The 19337-nt window shown below is 46.0% G+C and overlaps 1 protein-coding gene across 1 annotated transcript in view; it reads right to left on the bottom strand.

Moving 5' to 3' along the window:
- The window catches only part of RAPGEF1 (Rap guanine nucleotide exchange factor (GEF) 1), an 81477-nt gene that overhangs the window by 18900 nt on the left and 43240 nt on the right, over window positions 1-19337 (bottom strand). Inside the window, exons 6-10 of the mRNA XM_009877612.1 lie at window positions 18875-19027; window positions 17386-17509; window positions 16061-16244; window positions 14937-15443; window positions 8229-8431 (exon numbers count right to left, since the gene is read on the bottom strand). Of these exons, the coding sequence (XP_009875914.1) occupies window positions 8229-8431; window positions 14937-15443; window positions 16061-16244; window positions 17386-17509; window positions 18875-19027 (1171 nt within the window). The remainder of the gene's footprint in view (window positions 1-8228; window positions 8432-14936; window positions 15444-16060; window positions 16245-17385; window positions 17510-18874; window positions 19028-19337) is intronic.

Below are 19337 nucleotides of genomic sequence, written 5' to 3'. Positions count from 1 at the left end.
AGCAGGAATTGTGACAACAGCTTCCATGGGGTTTGGGTGTTGTACATCTCTTGGAAGCCCTGGTATCCTTTTAAAAGACATGCTTTCTTGGGGAGGGGACAGTCCATTCAACAGAACTGTCACAAGGAAACCAGTCATCCTCTAGTCCTTGCCCCAAGAAATCACAGACAACAGTTTATCTTGGAAACAAATCAGTGCTTGTTTTAATCTGCTTTGTAGAGTTTCTGGTAGGGTCAGTAAGACCTTGCCTATGGCTGTACTCACAGAACCTCTTACTCCATGGGTTTGCTTTAAGTGAAGTACTTACCAAAATAATCTCTGGGAAAGCTAGAAAGCTTTCTAGTTTTAAAAAAGGGTGTTTTCCTCTATCCAAACTCCAGCCACGCTCCCACCGCAGGACCGCAAGATGCTCCCTCAGCACAAGGGAGCCTGGCCTACAATGGCAATTGCCAACACAAGGAGAAGACAAAGACCCCTCTCATCAGTAAAGTGGATTTTAAAAAACCCTATCTACCACTTGGGAGGTACCTCCACAAAGTGTGCCTCGAGCTTGGAGCATCTTGTCTCCTGGGACCCGCAGGAAGCTAATGTGCCTGGACCTAAACGTTTACCACACACCGTGACATGCAGAGGTCCTCCAGAGATGTCATCTTTCAACATCTTCAATTTGCTGCCTTTGATTTTTCACAACAGTCAGTATTTTAGAACAGCTTTCCATCATTAGCAGCAGTATTACAGGATGTCCCAAAGGTCAATGACATTACAACCATTTATTTGGATTAGATGGCAGGAGATAAGCACTTTAATAGAAAACTTATTTCAAGAGTGACGCTCGTCTCTACTCACTAGGCATGGCTGCCCACAAGTAACACAGAGACAAGGTGTTCAGTCACTGGTTGCGAGTAGCAGCAGTCTCCATCCTAAATTCAAAGTTGAATTCAATTACATGGCTGTCAGAGCATCTGCAACATCAGCAGACACAGTCTTTACCTTTTAAGCACAGCCTTCTCAATTACTGTACGGGCTTCTGCCAAATGAATCTGCGATCCTGCCAGACACTCCCAGATCAGATAGACCATCAGACTTCCAAAACACGAAGCTATCAGAGGAAAGGATCAATCTTTTAGATCTCCCCTGTTAATGCTATTAAGAGAGCAATGTGGGCAACATGCCAGGACTGGATGCCCAAATTCTAGCAGTGAGAGGACTATGTTCACAAAACACTGGGTGTTGCACAAACCTGCTACACCCTAAGAATATAATTGCACAGACAACTACTGGAAAAGGCTTCCTATCTCATGACACAATGTTGGGCTTCCAGGTACTTTTGCTAATGAGGAAGGAAATGCTCCTACAATGAATGGCTGGAAACACAAGCTGCCAAAGGAATGGCTTCGAGCACTGCCACAGGAAAGGCAGCAACTCCTCACGCTTGAGAGTTTCTCAGCAAAAGCTCTGCCCTAGCTGCAGAGCTGATCTCCCTGGTTTTAAGCGATGGGTTTGTGTAGATGATGGATGGACAGGGCTTGCTGCTCCCTTGGTAAAAAGTCTCCCAGCTTCTGCATCAGAAGACAAAAATCCAAACTTCTCCTTAAGTGAGAGGGATTCTTGCACATCTTTGCAGCAAAACCAGTAAGAGGGCAGGGGGGAAGAAAGCATTTGTAAGATTTATCAACTGTGCTGTCATGCATCTCTCTTTTGAAACTATCAGGAGAAATCAATCTCATTGCACCTACAGCATCAAGTCTTGTTTAGCGTGCAGACAATGCCACCATATCTAGCAAGTAGAACTTTAAAAGGTAGAGCTTGGAGACAAAGACAATGCTCCTAAAAAAATCAGTCACACAAAAATCGTGACCTGCAAAGTCAAGAGGGGACCATTTAGAGACAAGCCATGCTCCAACTGCAAGAAAAATCTATGAACCACCAGAGGAAGTGTTTCTCAGGAGCAGGATTCAGCAATGCCAGCATGCAAGAGCACTATTAATATCACCGTCCAGGCCTGCTGCAGGCAGTGGAAACAAGCACAGACGCAGAAGGACCGCTAAACAGGAAAGGCAAAACAATACCTAGACCTCAGCAGACGGTTAAGTGGATGCAAATCTTTTTTTGCCCTTCCTTTGCTCCAAACCAGGGAGCCAAATCCTCCTTAGGACAGAACTCACACAATATGATCTGCCAGTCCCGGTCTGACCGTGGTTCCCACCATGGGATCACCGTATGAACTGAAACTGCTCAGTCTCTGCCGAGCACCAGAGCTGCAGCGGGCGCTGCAGACTGGAAGTGAGCTACAGGAACAGGAGCAAGGCGGGGAGAACATGCGAAGCACATGTCTACATTGTGCACGTCTTTAAACACTTATCTGACCCTCCTTTTCCTGAACATACGTTAGCGCACACACACACACAAGAAAGAAAAACAGTTGCTGTGAATTTTCTGTGCGTGTGCTCAATTTGCTCAATAACGGTGGGAACAAGTGAGAACAGAAGGGCTGAACTGGAGCTTTCATAAGGAAATCACTTGCGCCTTCTGCTGGAATCCAACAGCCAATTTGGTTTCTGGAAAATTACTGGGAATGTTTCTTAATTAAAAGGCAAACATAAGAAAAAACAACATTTTGAGAAAGGCAAGTTGTTTCTGCATAGCAGAGGACCCAGCCAAATCTCCACTAATGGCATGTACATGCCTCAGAGAAACAACTGTGCTCCTTGTTGTAGCAAGGGAAAGCTTCCTCACTGTAGCCAAATGCAAGATGTTCTGCAGTCTTTGGTGGATGGACAGCAGTAGGGCTTGTCACCAGACTTGTTTCCTCTGTCTGTCAGTGCAGGAGTTCCCCGGCTGCCAGGAAGCAGATTTCAAATCTGATTGCTGCCGCTGGGATACCTGCCCACCCATTTCCAGTCACACAGCACAAGGAGCTGATAAACCAAACGACAGTATCTCTGTCTTCCCAAGAAGGGAGGGAGGTGACCAGCTAGAGGAAAAACTACTGCCAACGACCACCAAGGAGGATGCTTTCTTACTGCAACCCTCCTTTCCCACTGTTTAGCAGCAGAAGGTACTTTCAAAAGAGATGGGGAAGGCTAGAATGATTCTTGATGGTACAGTCCACTTGTCCCACTAGTGAGGGATTTAGCGTCATAACTGCGCACGGGATGGGGAACGCGACGCTGCAGTCCCTTACGGTATCAGCCCACACTACAAACACGACCCTTTGCTGGCACAGAGGCCAGACGCGAATCAGACTCGGCAAAAAACAAGCTCAGCTTGCCAGACTGATGAGGTTTGATCCAGTTGCTCAAGATCTGCCTCTATCCAGTAAAAGCTATTTACCTCTGACACAATTTCCTGCAAAGAAGGGAGACGCGCGATTAGTGGGCTGACGGGGCAGCGGTGGCTTCTGGATTGCAGCAGCGTCTGCAGCGCTGATCGGGAAGAAAGAAGCCAGAGTTCGAGGAAAGCAACTTGTACATTAAAAATGAAAAGAGTAAAGATGCTCTGAACAGCTTCACCTCTCTTTCGCTTCGAAACACCGTCTGAACCACGTGTACCCACTGGTACGTGAAAGGCGTGCTCTCCCTAGCGTTAACTCCCTTGCTGGGGCGGGTGGAAAGCTAATGCTTATTTTTTAACAGGTTTGTTGTTCATCACAGGGCATGCTTGAGAGGCCTTTCTCTGGTGAGAGAGGAGAAGTGAAGGCATGGGAAAAAGAGGAGCAGAGCGATGTGCTTAAAGTGTGACTGGTGCAGCTCGTGGCAACGCACGCGTGAAACCGAACGGGCCTTCCAGTCACTGCTGGGGAGCAGATTGCAGGAGGGGCTCTGGTCCTTCCTCGCACTGAAACGCAGGGTGTCACCCTGGGAGTGATCCAAACCTTGACAGCTGCTTCACATCTCTGTCTTATTAGGGAAAGGGAAAATGCGATAAACCATGGTTATGGTATTACATGGGTCAGCTATGATGCATGTAAGGACATTGGTATTTTGCAGCTCGGAGACAAAGAGACACTGTCACAGTGGAAAAAAAAAATCTCCTTTTTGCCTATGAAAATATAGACCGGCTAGAGTCATGAGCAACTATGAGATTATCATAATTTAAAGGCATTAATGGAAAAATCACCCCTTTTAATTCAGCTTATTTCCTTTGTGCATTCGACAGTGCACTGTCTAATTGTTCTTAATGCTCCTCATGCTCCAGCCATTTATTTACCCCTCACCAAATTCCTGCAAAAACAAGTAAGAATTTTTAATGAAGTTTTAACGTTTCTTAAAATAATATATTCCAAAGCAAGCAGTCCAAAGCAAGCTGAGAACAGGTCAGAACAATTAAGTAGGTAGTAACCATTTAATCTGAACAGGACACTTTTTAATAAAAACAAAAGTGCCCACAAATTTTTAGAGGATGATTCTATTGTATTTATAGCCTCCCAATTAAAACAAAACTACTGAAGTGCTTTTACCAGGTCTTGCAGTTCTGTTTTTTGCTTGCAAGGATCACTACCAAACAAGAGAGCTGTACAATTCAGAACTTTTGCATTACTTCAAATTTTAAAACTGTTTACCGCAAGTTTATGCAAGCACTAACCTTTCCACACCTTGGCCTTTCCATCTGTGCAAGAAAACTCTGATACTGCTCTCTCAACAAGTGGGAGCCAAAGGCTTTAACTCCTTGCTTGTGAAGTAGTGCTACTTGTAAAGTGCTTGAATACTTTACCCTTCTTCAGATCCATGATTATCACTACATTTTAGAGAATGAGTCGGTGTTGAAATAGGAAGGCAGAAGTGCCACAGTAGGAAAATGCCATTTTCAAATATTAAATATTAAACTAATTGAACACTTCAGAATTTTCTCAATCTTGACTGATAACTTCTTCTCCAGAAGAAGTCTAATTTACTAAATATCCAGGTCACTGTTAAAAAATAGCCTATTCTCAGTTGTCACCGCACAGCAATCAGAGCATAACCACATAGTTTTACATGCAAACGAGCCCCATACTGATGAGCTGTTGGAATCCCATGGTTAGATTCAATTTCATTACATTAACATTTTGTTATTACTACCATTTAATTTAGGCAGCTGATCACAGAGTTACGCAGTGCTCCAAGATTATCCTTATTTTGATTTAAATCGTTCTCAGCTCCTCCTGCCTTTCCCTCTTCAGACTGCTCACAAGTGCCGTAGGAGAAAAAATCCTGCTCATCCATCAGCAAATCATACAAGCTACTGAGCTTGTTTGGGAGCACAGAGATGTGAAGGGAAGCAGACAAGCAAATATGAGGTGAAAGATCTGGAAGAGGCCACTTTTGAGAAAAAAAAAAATTGAGGAGCTGCAGCCACTGTTCCATATGTTTGAATAAATCCACATATGTCGGGGAGAGTATCTCATTATTTCTCCAAAGGGCAGATTCCCACAGCAGCCTTTAATCGACTCATCCACACCGCTGACGCTACGCCATGGAACAAAAAGACTTTGCAGCTCCAGCGTGCAGCCTGGGGAACACGCAGGTCAAGGGAGCGTGCCTGGGCACACCGGCCAGCTCTTCTTCACCAGTCCCTCGCCACAAACACCAACAGATGTGTACATGAAGTAACAAAACCCACTCCTCCCCTGTGCTTCATTCAGTACAATCTATACACAGGTTTCCTCACTTGGGTGATAACTGTATGAGTTCAAAAGATCCCCAAGAGCTTTTGGCTTCACCTGCAAGCGTGGAATTTGCACACAAGCGTTTCACCGACAAACACACACACACGTGTTGAAGTGCAGAGAGCAACTCACCGAGTGCACAGGAAAGTAGCTGTGCCGGTTGAGAAAGGAGTTAGAGACTGACATAGTGAGGCCCTGAGTGGCACCGGTGTCCTCGGGGGTGAAGGGCACTTTAGTTTGCTGGACACAGTAGGAGACAGAAGAGAAAGAAGAGGCAGCATAGGAGGCCTGCTGAAGAGGGGGAAGAAAGCAAGAGACAGAAGACACAAAGAAAGAGAGCAGAGAAAAGGCTATGAATAAAGGGTAAGAAATGCTAACTGTAAAACAATGCATATAATGGCTTGCTAAACAAACAGCTATTCATGCAGTTCATCAGAGCCAGACACACCAATATGCCTTTCTTGAGCTCAAGAGGCATGACAAAAATCACAGCTCAAGCCTTCTTTGTTTCACAAATCCCTTAAAAACAAACTCCTGCCTCCCCCTCCCACTTCACCCATGGACAGCTGCTGCGGGGAGAGGCAAGCCGCTTCGCTGCCCTCTTTTCCCCGAGGTGTGGGGGGCAGATGCCCAAAGGAGGAACTGGCTCTTGCTTCTGGCTGCTAAGCAGCCAGTTCTTGCAGACTACTAATTTTTTTTTTGTGGCAACCTGCAGACTGGGAACCTGGTCTCTCCAGTGTGAGCTATGGGCCCTCACTGGTACTGCTGAGATACTGGATAGCAGTGACATCCAGCCATTCTTCAGTCCAATTCAAAATTATTTATCATTTGCACAAGAGGGAGGTACTACACTAAGTAACAAATACTATTAAGGAATTTCCCCTGAATCCCGCTATAGTAAGGAGCCTGAGGGAGGCTAAAGTATATCTAAGCTTTCTCAGCTCACTTGTTGAATATAATGTACAACCTTTCATAAATAAGATCTGAAGATCACAAGAAAGGACTTCCTAATTATTATTTTACAGAGGAGACCAGCCAGCAAAACTTGCCGACTGCTAGAGCGGCTGATGCCCACCTGATTTGCTACTTCAAAGAGCATCACGGCAGCAGAGGAACAAGAGTCCGGTGGCTTTTACAGTGATCGTTGAATAAGTCATTGACGGCCTGCACCACTTTGCAAAGAGATGACAACAGGGGACGGAGGCTGCACTTGGAGAAATCTTTTCTTCAAGGGAATTGCAAGCGACACCTTGATGGTATGAGCCTGCAGAAGAATGCGTAGCGGGCAAACCACTGACATCTTGGCTGCCCAGATAATGATGAAAGGGCAGCAAAGAAATGTTTTGCTTCAGTTGACAAATTGAGAAAAGGAGCAGAATTTTCCTTCTGCACAATGGCTACAGTAAATCTGTGCTTTACACATTCTCTATCTCGACCTTGCGGACCAGGACCCCCCTGGAAGCTATCACTAGAGTGTCCTCACTCCAGGTGGAGGAGGTAGGGTGAGGGGCTGCAAGGTACAAGGGAGAGCAAGGATCACATTGACAAGGGGACCACAGACTCTGGAGAACTGTGTGGTCCGTCAGGGGAGCGCTGTAGACGGTCAAACTTTAGCACAGATAACGTGAAGAAATGTTGCAACAGTTGACCCCATGATGGTAAGACCATGGCTCTGTTCCCACATTTCTTCCTGTTTTGTTAAAGCCACGGCCAATTTAAGTTAGTTACATCAGCACAAAAGATGCTTCTTTTTTAAATGGAACAAATCAGATAATTTAATATGAACAAACCCCCTCAAGTTGGAGTTAAAAAATAAGAGAAAAGAAAGGAAGACCCTTAGAAAAGAAACAGGATAAAAAATCCCAGCACAGCTGAGGTTGGAAACAAAGCTGCTGCTGCCATCGCTGAGGTAAGGATTTCATCCTCCGCGTGGAAAATGGCACTCGTTGCGCTGTTAAACCCAACACACATGCACACATGGACGTGCCTTTTTGTGCTGGCAGTCTGGGAGGGTCAGCAGAACACTGACAAAACAGGTAAAATCCTGAATCACACAAGGGGACTCAGGTGGAGGAAGCATGCATGAGTTAAATGATGGCTCTACCAAAGTTCTGTGGCTCTGGCAAAGACTGAGCGATAAAAGCAGTTATTAAGTTTAAATGGTTATTATTATGGCATCCTTGACAACAGTTTCAAAACAGCATTGGGAACAGCAGTGCAGCAATCTCTTGAAAATCATGTTGCCCAGCGTGTCAAAAATCTTCGAAGCAGTTGTCGTTACACAAGCCTGTAGTCTGGCACAGATTCAGCCATGCTATGTGGAAGACTAACTTTTCACTTTCAGGGCATTTTAGGACTTTTCAGAGCTTATGGGGAACAGTCTGAATGTGGGGTTAGACAGGAGCTCAAAGCAGCTGATGCAAAACGCCTCAAAACCACGTTAAGGAGCTGACAGGGAGCATGATGTGGTAACACCAATGAGACAACCTCCCACCACCGCAGCCTGTCAGAAACAGGAGGAGCAGGACCAGAGCTGTTCCTGGGAGGCTGCCGTGCCCTGCTGACCACAGATGTCACTCACCAGCTGCCGCTGTTTCGGTGGGAGAGCAGGAGGAGGTGCCAGATCTTGAGAGGGGTCTAAGCTGATAAAGGAGTCATTGATCCCGCAGACTTCCATGAGGTGCTTGTTCTTCTGCTGGTAGATGTGCTCGTTCTGAGGGGTCTGGTAGAACATGGACGGCTGCGGCTCTGAGTAGTCTTCCACAAACTGCATGTAGGCCATCACTGCAACGCAAAGAAAGGTCACGCTCACTGCTCCTGCTCCGCGTGCCGCAGCCGCAGCGAGCAGGCAGGGTGCTCAGTCTCTGAATAAAATAAGAATAAGGCTGTGCCCCAGCGGGTCAGGCTTTGCTGCAGGCTGGGAGCAGCGAGGCACCCGTGCTGTTTCGCAGCCAGGTGCCGTCCACCTTGCAGGAAAGGATCTGAATATCCCGTCCGGCAATCCAGTGGGCAACAAACACACTCAGAGGCCACAAAGACATCTGACAACAGTTTAAGGAACCAGTGAGGTCTCCAAACAGCTACTTGAGAAGCCCAAATCCTTTCCTCACTCAGGGCAATTCTGAGAATATTTCTCAACAGTTAATGCCCAAAGCCATCAAAAAACCCAAAATTACTTCAGTCTGCTTTCCAGGAGGCACAAATTATCTTTCACAAAGATGTAACCTTGACAATAAATTGATACTAATTCTTGTGCCCATAATAAGTCAGCAAGATTTCTAGAATGAGGAGATTTAGTCATTCTCCATTCTAGCAAGCTGATAAAACTGTTATCGGAGAACACCCACCTGCAAGACTGGGTGTACTTCTCCCTCAGCTATTTATATGTCACTGTTGGTATAAAACACTTACCTTCCCAAGCCCCACTGACCATGCCCTTCCTACCCTCTGAGCTCAAATCCAACACCGTTGGCTCCCATCCATTTTTCAAGCATCTTATAATCTCCAGTCCTTGTAACCAACCAATTCGAAAGCTTTTCTGAGACACAGTTCAACGTAAATATTAGGTGGGATCAAATCTCACTTAGAGGACTTTTCCATCTGTGCAATACCCTTCCAAAATCCATGAAAAAACCCACACAGGTCTGCTTCTGTAGCTCTGACAGAGGATTAGTTATTGCTGCAATATTTTAGTGTTGGAGGGGGAGAATGACACCCACTGTCATAGAAAAGACTACCAGAAACTGCCAGAATCATTAAGAATCAGAAGCATATTTAACAAATGTAAAAAAAAAATAAAGAACTCTTCTACATATCAGAGAACAGGAGTAACAGATTTATTTAAGTGTCTTAAAAAGGACTAACCAAGGCCTTTTGTAAATAAGCTGTCACGCACAAGATACTCTGCGATCATTCCTCCCTTCCTCCTGATAAACACGCAGTTGTCAGTTTTTGTAAAGCTGGTCATTAGGTGGCAATTATTCAGCTTCTGCTGGCATTTCAGGCTGAAGAGAATGGATGCCTTCAGTGAGAGCCATAAATACAACGGCCACAATGCAGTTTTTGCACATCGCGAAGCCAGTTCCCACACGAGCTGCAAGGCAGAGCCCTCTGCTCCCCTGCCAGTGCAGATCTGCGCGCCAGCCTATTTCAAACAGGATGCAGCCGTGCAAACATGGCAGCAGGATGGAGTCACTTTGCATCTGTTTTGGGGAGGTTTTTTTGCATCTTTTTTTTTTCAGATTTCCTCTAATATTTTAATAACTCCATTCGGAAACGGAGCTAATACAGCTGCCCCTTCCCACAGAATGATATCCCTCCTCCAAAAAACAGAATAAAATAAAAAAGAAAAAAAAAAGGAAAAAGAAAAAGGTCGTGGCAATTGGAGGGCAGGAAACTTCAGCTGATGGATCTCAATCCAGAGCGGTAACACCTGCTGTCCCCATCCTGAGACCTCACACGGTCCTGCCAGTGGACAACCTGTTCACGTCCCGCAGCACTGCCAGGGCTGCTGAAATTCTGACCTCCAACACCCACTGCTGCCCCAGCCTGGCTCCAATTCCTCCGCCAGCCGCCCTCCCAGCAACGCTTCACAGACGTAAGTCACCACCCGGGCTGGTTCAGACCTCTCCTTCCCCAAGGGAGTGTGATGGAGGTTTCAAACCGCACACGAGTGTCAGGGTGTGTTTGTGAGTGCTCATCTGCTGGTGCTGGCACTCGTGTTAAAGCCAAGATCAAATTTGCTCATGGACCTGAATTTCAATCTAACAGCGAAAAGCAGTTAATTCTGGCAATATTCTCTTACTTGAAATCACAGTGAAGTGGTCTGGGCGTAGGAAATAGAGAATTGCTAAAATGCTGTTTTCAAGTATCAGCAATTCAGCTGACTGATGTAATCTTATTAATACCTGTGCCCTGAAAAAATGTCTTGGTATCACAGAACAACTTTAGACGATAAGATCTAAAGAAGGCTACTGAAAGGTATTTCTCTAGCAGCAGAAGCAAACTAAGGATGAAGACTCCTTGAAGAAGTGTAAAGGACAAAAGCTTGAGGGAAAAGACCACATTTTGAGAGCTCATCAGCCGAGCAGGACAAAAGCCAAGAAGTCGGGCTTGGCAGTCCTGGTACAATGCAGCAGACATTGCTAAATTCAGACCAATCCTTCATGTGAAGTTACCTAAAAAACCCAGTGCTTCACTTGTCACCCACTTGTGATCTCAAAACAATGCTCAGGATCGATAGCTGCAAGTTCCTGGGTTCAGCTGTCTGTACAACACCACAGCTCAGCAAGTGTTGGTGAAAAGGGTATCACATTAGACACTTGTGTAAAATCACATTACTGGAACTCAAGGAAGTGAGCCTGAATGCTGCTGAGAGCCTTAACTCAATCTGCAAGGGAATAATGAAGAGCTCTTTTATCTCAGCTCTTTATGAGGCTAATGCATCCCATTGTCACAGCAGCTCCCCTGCCTTGCTTGTTACAACTAGTCCAGGGCAGGTGAGCACATCTCTGCTTCTACTTTGTCTTCTTTTCTGTTTTTAGGTGAAGTGAAAAACAGTTGAGATGGTGAAATACAAGCCTGGCTCAAGAGTAAAGACCGCAGAGTGTAAATTAAAATTGGCATCATATAAATGCTGCCAAACTTGAACAGGAGAATAAGGGCGCAGGACCACTCCTGCAATAGCTGTTTGCAAAGGGTCTTCTCTCTTCCTTCTTCCTCCATCCCTTCCCCTTCCTGCTGTGCTTTTTATTAACAAGGCAGAAATTAAAAAAGCAGATGGGAAATTACATCACCAGCTCTGATCAGGCTGCACGCCCTGCAGCGACTCGGTGCAGAGGGAGGGATGGGGGCTGCAGCCTCCACAGCGAGCAGCTGGGGTGGAGTGACACAGTCTCAAGGCAGCACCCCAGGAGAGAAGGGAGGCGTGAGAGAGAAACTTCTCCCACCACATGCCCCGCTTATGTCAGTTCTGAAGCCAGAGAGAAAAATATTTGAAATAAAAATCAAAAAAAACATAAAGTCTCCGACTGAGGCTAGAATACCTTCCCAGCAATCTGCTTGCAGCACCCTGGCTGTCATTTCTGAAGGAGCTCAAGCTGCTCAGGGGTTTCTAGCACACCCCAGTTCTCTCCACACGGTAGCAGTCACAGGTACTGCTCAGAGCTCATGGGTCACCGGGCAGCCACGGGTCTGTGAAGCAGCACTCGGCTGCGGGAGAGGAGAGAAAGCGACGAGTGACTTCTTGTCAGGAAAAACCCCTCGGTTGTCGGAGTCTGCAAGGAATTGCTAGAAGATTAGCAGCAGCAGGGCTCAGCTGCAGCATAGGTGAGGCACAGCAGCATCCGACGCGGAGGACTCACTGAAGGTCCAGCCGGACTCCGGGCGCTGTGCCGGCAGCCTGTGGCGCAACTGGCCCTGCACAAGTACAACAGATTTATGTGCACGGGCAAGAGCCAAACCCCCAGATTCTCAACCTATACTGCACATCAACTCACTGGAGAAGTCAAGGTCAAATGAGCCAGTCTCTGCTGTCACCTCTGAGAAGAGAGCTGTTTTTCAAAGAGCTCGCATTATCTGCTGGCTTAGCCCAGACTGCCCTCAGCGTGGTTCCTGCAGTTAAATACCAGCTGCTTACAGGGCACCAGGCTGCATTTTGTTCCCACTGACAGGGAGGGAAACGTGAATAAGTGCCTCACCACTAGTTTCCAAGCTGTTTAGGGGGAGGACCTTGTTATTTCTGACTCTGGGCTCTTCATGGCAGAAGCTGCTCCCATGCCTGTGTCTTGTACAGCAGGAGCGTGATGCTGGTGCTCAAGCAGAAGTCTCGAGTAATTTGCTTTTAGCACAGTAGCATGGACTCTGAGAGCACAGTAAAATAACAATAATTCATGCCAGACTAAAAGGCTTGTCACCCCTCTGTTTAAATTATACAGAAGTCAACTCTTGGAGGTCCCTCTGAGCACAGCTCGCAGCAATACACACGGTTAACTCAAGCAGGATTTGCTGTGTATTACCAATAAAAAGACTACCCAAGTATCTGCTGCTACATTTCCTGCCAACTACCAAAGATGACCCACAACAAAGGGATTACACCCATCTGTGTGAGCTCTAGATCTTTTTAATAAACTGATGCATCTCCTCCAGACCCCAGGAGCTTGCTGGCGTTGTGGAAGCAGTACTGCCTCACCTACATGGTTACACAAGAAGATCTACATGCAACAGCCTCCAGACCAAAAAAAAATAAAAATTCTCAGTGCTACCATACAGCATGAGTAATGTTTTACTGCCCTTTTAATGGTGAAAATAAAAGTAAAACTAACAACCACAGATCTGTGGTGTGATATACCGTGGAGTAAAGGCAATTTAAAACCAGTTCTGGGTGTCACATGCATGCAATTAAAAAATCTGCAGCAGCCAGGTATCAGCCAAAATACTACTACAAGCTTTGCTGCAAGGATGCTTTCTCAAACCATCAGAGCTGACAACTCATTTAGTAACAGCTTCTAACAATGCAATCTGATCAATACTCCAAGAGCTTCTGATAGTGCCAGAGGACAGATAACAATTAACTCGATTCTAACATCAAAGAAAATTCACAAGCGAGGCCTCGGTATTGAGGTTAAAAGTGTGCACAGGTAATAATGGAGAAGATAGCTTTTAAAACTGTTTTTAAGTAACTCCCTGACAGCTCATTTGATAAAAGAAAAAAAAGACCTGGGGCTTATAGAGAAGAGCAAACAGCCCAGGTCTCTCTTTCAACTATCAAATTGCCTCTTACTCAAGACTCACCCAGGCGTCTCCTCCTCCTAAGGCTGCCTACGTGTCCAGTCCAGAGGTGCACCTCCCTGCATCCAGCCCAGGCTGAACGGTGCAAAACCACCAGGACCCAGCCCTCATTATTAGCACACAGAGCACATGGGGACCCGATCCCGCAGCAAGGAGCCGCATGTCACAGCCCCGTGCAGCTGGAGCTGCAGGCGAGTATTTTGAGCAGCGTGAGCCAGAAAACCCAACCTTGGCTCTGCCCTGTGCCAGCATTTATTTCCTTTCTGCTGTTTACAAGCAAGCATCTCAGCTCCTCTTTAGCTGCTTTCCGTATCTTTTAACTGCTTGCTTACCAGAGATCCTGCAACGGTGACACTGAACTACAAGATGACCCTCACTTTCAGGTGAGTCAAGCCTTGGGCTCTGAATATGATCCCAGAGGGTTACAAACGTGGACTGGTCACTCAGGGACAATGGAAATGCTTTTAGCCAATGCATTTTTTTTAAAAATGGTGACCGGCACAGTACACTGCCGTGGGAATGGACAGAATATTGACCCTGCCGCACAACACGCCGATCTTGCTTCTACCTTATTCGCAGTGAAAAGACTATAAACTGCAGAAATGAGTCAGAAGGCCAGCTCAGCACTTTGAAATCAGCTCTTCACCTGGGCTGCCAGCCATACAACATAACGCTGTTGATCCAGATCTTGGATATGCTGCCTCCTCATGCAACATGCAACTGCAAAGCGAGTCAGTGACCAGCAAACCATCTGCTGGATCTCACTATACCGTCCACAGCCTTCTTGGCACAAACATTAGGGAAATCAGAATAAGACTGTGAGCAGCAGTTAGTACTGGTGTGCCAGGAGCCTAGGCTGGGGACGGTGAGTGTTTGCATTTAGAGGCTGCTCATTTTTAACAATGTGGGAAATTCTCAGGCATCCAAAGGAAAAAAGATCCCGTAGCAAAAGAGCAGTTCTGGACACTAGGTTAGTAGCGTTGTCTTGCACAGTTATGTGGGTGACTATGTCCCCATTGCCTAACAACTGCTCTGGCAATGCTTGGTTTTGGACAGAAAAGCAGCCCTTTCTCCGAGCTCTTGGAGAGTACCCAATTCTTCTCTGCAGTATGAAGACATTCATAAAATGGGGGCAGGGGGGAAGGAACGAATGTAGAAAGGGAGGATAAACCAGGATAAACCAGGAAGATCCACAAGGCAGAGTGCCTCAATGATTTGCGCTCAGGTAAACAGAAAAGTAAAATGGTCTCGCTATAAAGACATTGCGTGATGCCAGCTCCCGTGGGCCTGGATAATTTCTGGCTCAAAGAGTCCCTCCCTGCTGTCAAAGGACTGACCCTTCCCTTCCAGGCCTATGACACTACCTGATCTTTTGACACTCAGCCTCGCACAAGCAAGGGCATTACCTTGGGGTCACCATCACTTAGCTGTCATCAGCAGCATGACAACTGCAAGCAAAGGGAAAGGTAATGATAAAACCCAAACAGAAGAACTTGCTTACTGTGTTTGTTTTTCTTCTCTGGAAGAGGTGGTGGCTTCTCTGGATCATTGTTAGAATCTGGAGCAGCAAAGTCAGCAATGAATTCAATTGGTGCTGAAGAGTTTACTTGTTGGAAAGGCAAAACAGCAGCAAATGGCGTGAAGGGTACTGATGGGACAGACACTGCACTCTGCATATCATCCTCCGAGATGTTATCGTACTGGGAAGGGTGTCTCTCATAAGACACCCTGCAGCCCGAGTTATCCGAAGTCTGAGAGGCTGCGCTCCTCCTCTTCTTTTCCGGTAAAGCTGGAGGAGTCTCTGTCGGCTGTGCTGCTCCCGAGAGGCTGCAGAGTTCCACTGGAGGAGAGTTGCCCTGCGGGAGCTGGAAAGCATGTCCATGGAAAGGGGAGCCAGACTCACCCAAGGACTCTGGCAATGGGCTGAGGATACCTGGAACCTGCTGAGGTATCTGATCAGCGTTGGAGAGGTCCTGCTGCAGGAATTCATAGTCTGGATCATAGTGATCTGATTGATCTGGTTAAACAGACAGGACAGGAGAATGATGCATTAGTTTGATGCATTAGTTTCTCTCTTTGAATGTTGAGCCCTTCCCAATTCCGCCCCTCCCATTCCATCAGTTAATTAATCAGTTTATTTAATCAGAAGGATACTTCCCTGCAGCAGGGACCATCTTGCTACACCTTTTGTAATCACCAGCCTTAATAACACTCCTATCATTATTTCTTTAGGCTAGCAGACAAATAACACAAATTCAATAGATAGATCATTGCAAAGATTACTTATGTTTCATATTTATATTTTTATTTCCTTTCCTAGTATGTAGAAACAACATCACTTTAGTCTACCAGGACTGTCATTTCTGCAGACAAGGCTGGAATCAACAAAACATTCCACTTGAGAGCTGAATTGAGTTTAAACACAATCATCTATAGCTGGGGAAACACATTCCCCTGGGCTTTTTCCTATCCAACAGAATATAATTCTGTAGAGAACCGCCTGCAGCCACTACAAGATGACAGTTGCAAGCACAATCCGTTTACTTCTGCATCACAGCTATGACAGCTCCCAAACGAGAGCGAAGAGGGCTCCTCCAGCAGCCCTGGATGACCCCCCGTGCTTACCTAACGTTTCACAGCTTGTGTTGCGGGAGCACTGACCGCTGTCGCGGTCCAGAGAAGAGAGCTGCTCATCAGACTTGCTGAGTTTGCCGATGCTGCTGCATGGCGAGAGGCGAGGAGACTCCCCGCCATAGGAGTGACTTCCACCTGACAATCTCCTCTGGGCGTAGCAGTCAACATCAAAATCCTTAAGCAAAAAAATCAAATCAGCGTCACTGCTGGCAGCTCGCTAGCAAGCAAGACGCAGTGCAAGGAGCAACACCTCACAGCTGCGGTAGGAAAATCGGAAGGGATGAGGATCAGCGCTGCTAGTCCTCTCGAGTTAGACAAGCTCATCAGGACCGCAGAAAACCTCTAATCTGGTAAACAGCCCATGCCAGGGAGCTCTGTATCGTCTTGCTTCCAGGTAGAACATGCTGTGACCCACACTGGACTTCAGAGATGCTGAGAAGGCAACCGAGTTCCTCACTGCTACCCAGACCGCATGGCTGCTTGTCAAGACACTGACATTAGGTAACCAGACTGCAAGATTTCTCATTCAATAATGAGTGAACGCCTCAAGTATTCCCACTTCTGCAAAGCAACCAAAGAGTGACTGTCCTAGTAACTGAAGAATTGTCATGGCTTTATCTGGGTCAGCCAAATAACTGCAGAGGCTCTCTAAGCCAGATCTGAGGCACTGGGGATGAGGACAAGATCTGATTTTGGTGTAATTTAATATGATTCAGATCCTCACTGCTGAGTTAGTAAGTTCCTGAATGTGTAAAGCAAATCCAGACATTTACAACCTCCTAAACCCCAGACCAGTGTAAGGAATGGAATATGATCAACACACACAGTCCCAAGCTTTCCATTTTTCTACCAGAAAATTTACAAATTTCCCCAAAGTACCAGCCATGGTGAGAGCAGTTGCTCAAACTATTGCTTGAGTTAAAAGATGTTTTAAATGGTGACCAGCTGAAGACAGAGTTCTTGATCTCATTACACCACATGCTCCCTTGGCCTGTAAGTAAACCCTGGTGAGATCTCGGTAAGCTCAGCCAGCCGCTCTGATCTATTTGACACGGCATCATCACACTCTGCTACAGCTCAAGGCAACAAAGTTTGCAGTAATTTGTTAATTAAATCCAACAGCACTGTAAAAAAAAATCAAGCTGTTCACATCGAACTATACTGGTATTGCTGCCACTAAAACTCCCGCTCCACACTGGGCTGCCTGGAACAAGCAGAGGCGTGCAGGGAACTGCGCGGCTCCAGGTCACGGCATTTCTCCGAGCTTTCGCTACGCTTCACACCATTTGGCTTTCACAGAAGGGTTACGCCATTACCTGTCTGTTGATCCCAACAGGTAAACTGGACCCACTGGTGGCTCGACTCATGGGGGCCACAACTGCCACTCTGGTTGGGGAAGGTGCCGACTGCCGTTTTTTAGGGGGCAAGGCTGGTGGAGGGCTGCAAGACACAACAGGCAGTGATGTTTCCGTTACTCTTCCAGCAAAAAGGCTTTTAGAAGCTTCACGAGATTGTTTTCCAGCAAGCCTCTGACTTGTTAGGCTCAAAGCTTGCAGGTTCTTGCCCAAAGCTGGCCAGGAGTTATTCAGCAAAGTGCATCCACTAATAAATATCAATTTAAGAACACTCTCACAGGTAAGGTCCTGTTCAGTGATTTATTTTCGAAGGTTGGAAAAGACTTGGTACTTCTCAAATAAAACCAATTGGTGTTTTAAAAATTATTTTTAATGGAGCTAATTAGCACGGTAATTATTTCTTAATAAAAGTGGTGAAAATAAACATTAAATGTTTTGGTTGACCCAGGTATTGTTTCCCTCCTCCTCAAACCTTCCAGGATTGAAAAGTGTTCAAAGTTTTGAAAATTTGCATGGCAAGAAAGTTCTTTTTCTGCCCTTTAACTCTCCCACTGAACATCACAGAACAGTCAGCGTCGCTCTTGCCATGTTTTGGCCTGAATCCATTTCAGATACACACATCAGCAGTAACTAGGGAGATTTTAACCACTGGACTTTAGCTTTTGCTTCTAATGACACATAGTTCTGGTAACTGTCAAGCCTGTGAGGTTCCCCAAAGCACATGTATTCTGTTCCTGGAACACACCAGAAAATTTTTACATAACCCATGAGAATTCACAAGATACATAGAAATGTGATCGCTGTTGCCAGCCACGGCCCTTTATACCCTATTTTCAAATTAGCACAACATGTATTTTTCACACCATCCATTAGCACCAGTACTAGAGAAGAAAAACATCATAAACACAGACCAAAAACCTGCACATTGGGGGTTTTCTCTTTCTTCTCAAAATAGAACATAGAAACTTTCATGTGGTTACACACAGAGCAGGGTAAGAACCAAGTAAAAGATTTTTTTTTCATGCACTATTGGCTCCTTTCACTCTTAAGCTGACAAGCAATGCAGAACCACCTGGATGTGCAGGACAGATTGATAACTGCCAGCTGAGGTCAGCAGGACACTTCCCACTGGATACAGCAGCACCAGACCCTGTGGTACAGGGCTGTATTCACATAGTTTTCAATAAGGTTCTTACACGTTTATATGATGCCTCTCATGCACGGATCTCGGGGCACGGCACTGTCCTCACATAAAAAGAAGGGAAGGAAAGCACAGATACTGAAAGGTATTGCTCAAAACAAGACAGAGTGAACACAAAGTCACAAAGCGAGGACCAGAAATTCCGGGGCATCACTAGCCATTCTCATGACCTCTCTTGTGCACATTTTGCAAGATTGTTTAAAAAACAAGAAGCCGGTATTCTTCAGTCAGTTGGTTGGCCAGTATTACCTGTTTTCTGCCACACGAATGCTTGGCAGAGGAGGTTTAGGAGGTGCAACTTCTTCATCCATGGAGTCGGTCAGTAGCTCGTTCGATTGAGTCATATTAGTTGTTTTGTTGAGGATCTCCATCTCTCGGTCTGTAAGGGGAAGTTCTGATGGGCTGCAACAAGTAAAATTGAGATTGTACATCACAAAATACAGTTGGAATGCAACATATCGACAGATATATACATACTTTAAGTTACAGGCAAAACAAGAGACACCTACAGCAGAAGGCAGAATTTCATCTGCAGGTGGAATTTCACATATAAGCAGAATGGACTGCACATGCCACGGCCAAGCGATGTTCCATTGCCAGATTTTGGTACCTTCCCTAACACAGCATATTCTCTTTAAGTGGTCCCACCGTAATGGATGAGGCTACATCGAGAATACTACGCTACTGAATGCTTTAGTTCCACTACCCATCG

The sequence above is a fragment of the Apaloderma vittatum genome, unplaced genomic scaffold (assembly GCF_000703405.1).
Source record: "Apaloderma vittatum isolate BGI_N311 unplaced genomic scaffold, ASM70340v1 scaffold9251, whole genome shotgun sequence".
Lineage (NCBI taxonomy): Eukaryota > Metazoa > Chordata > Aves > Trogoniformes > Trogonidae > Apaloderma > Apaloderma vittatum.
The sequence above is the reverse complement of the archived record's forward strand: the minus strand, read 5'-3'. Positions and strand labels throughout refer to the sequence as shown.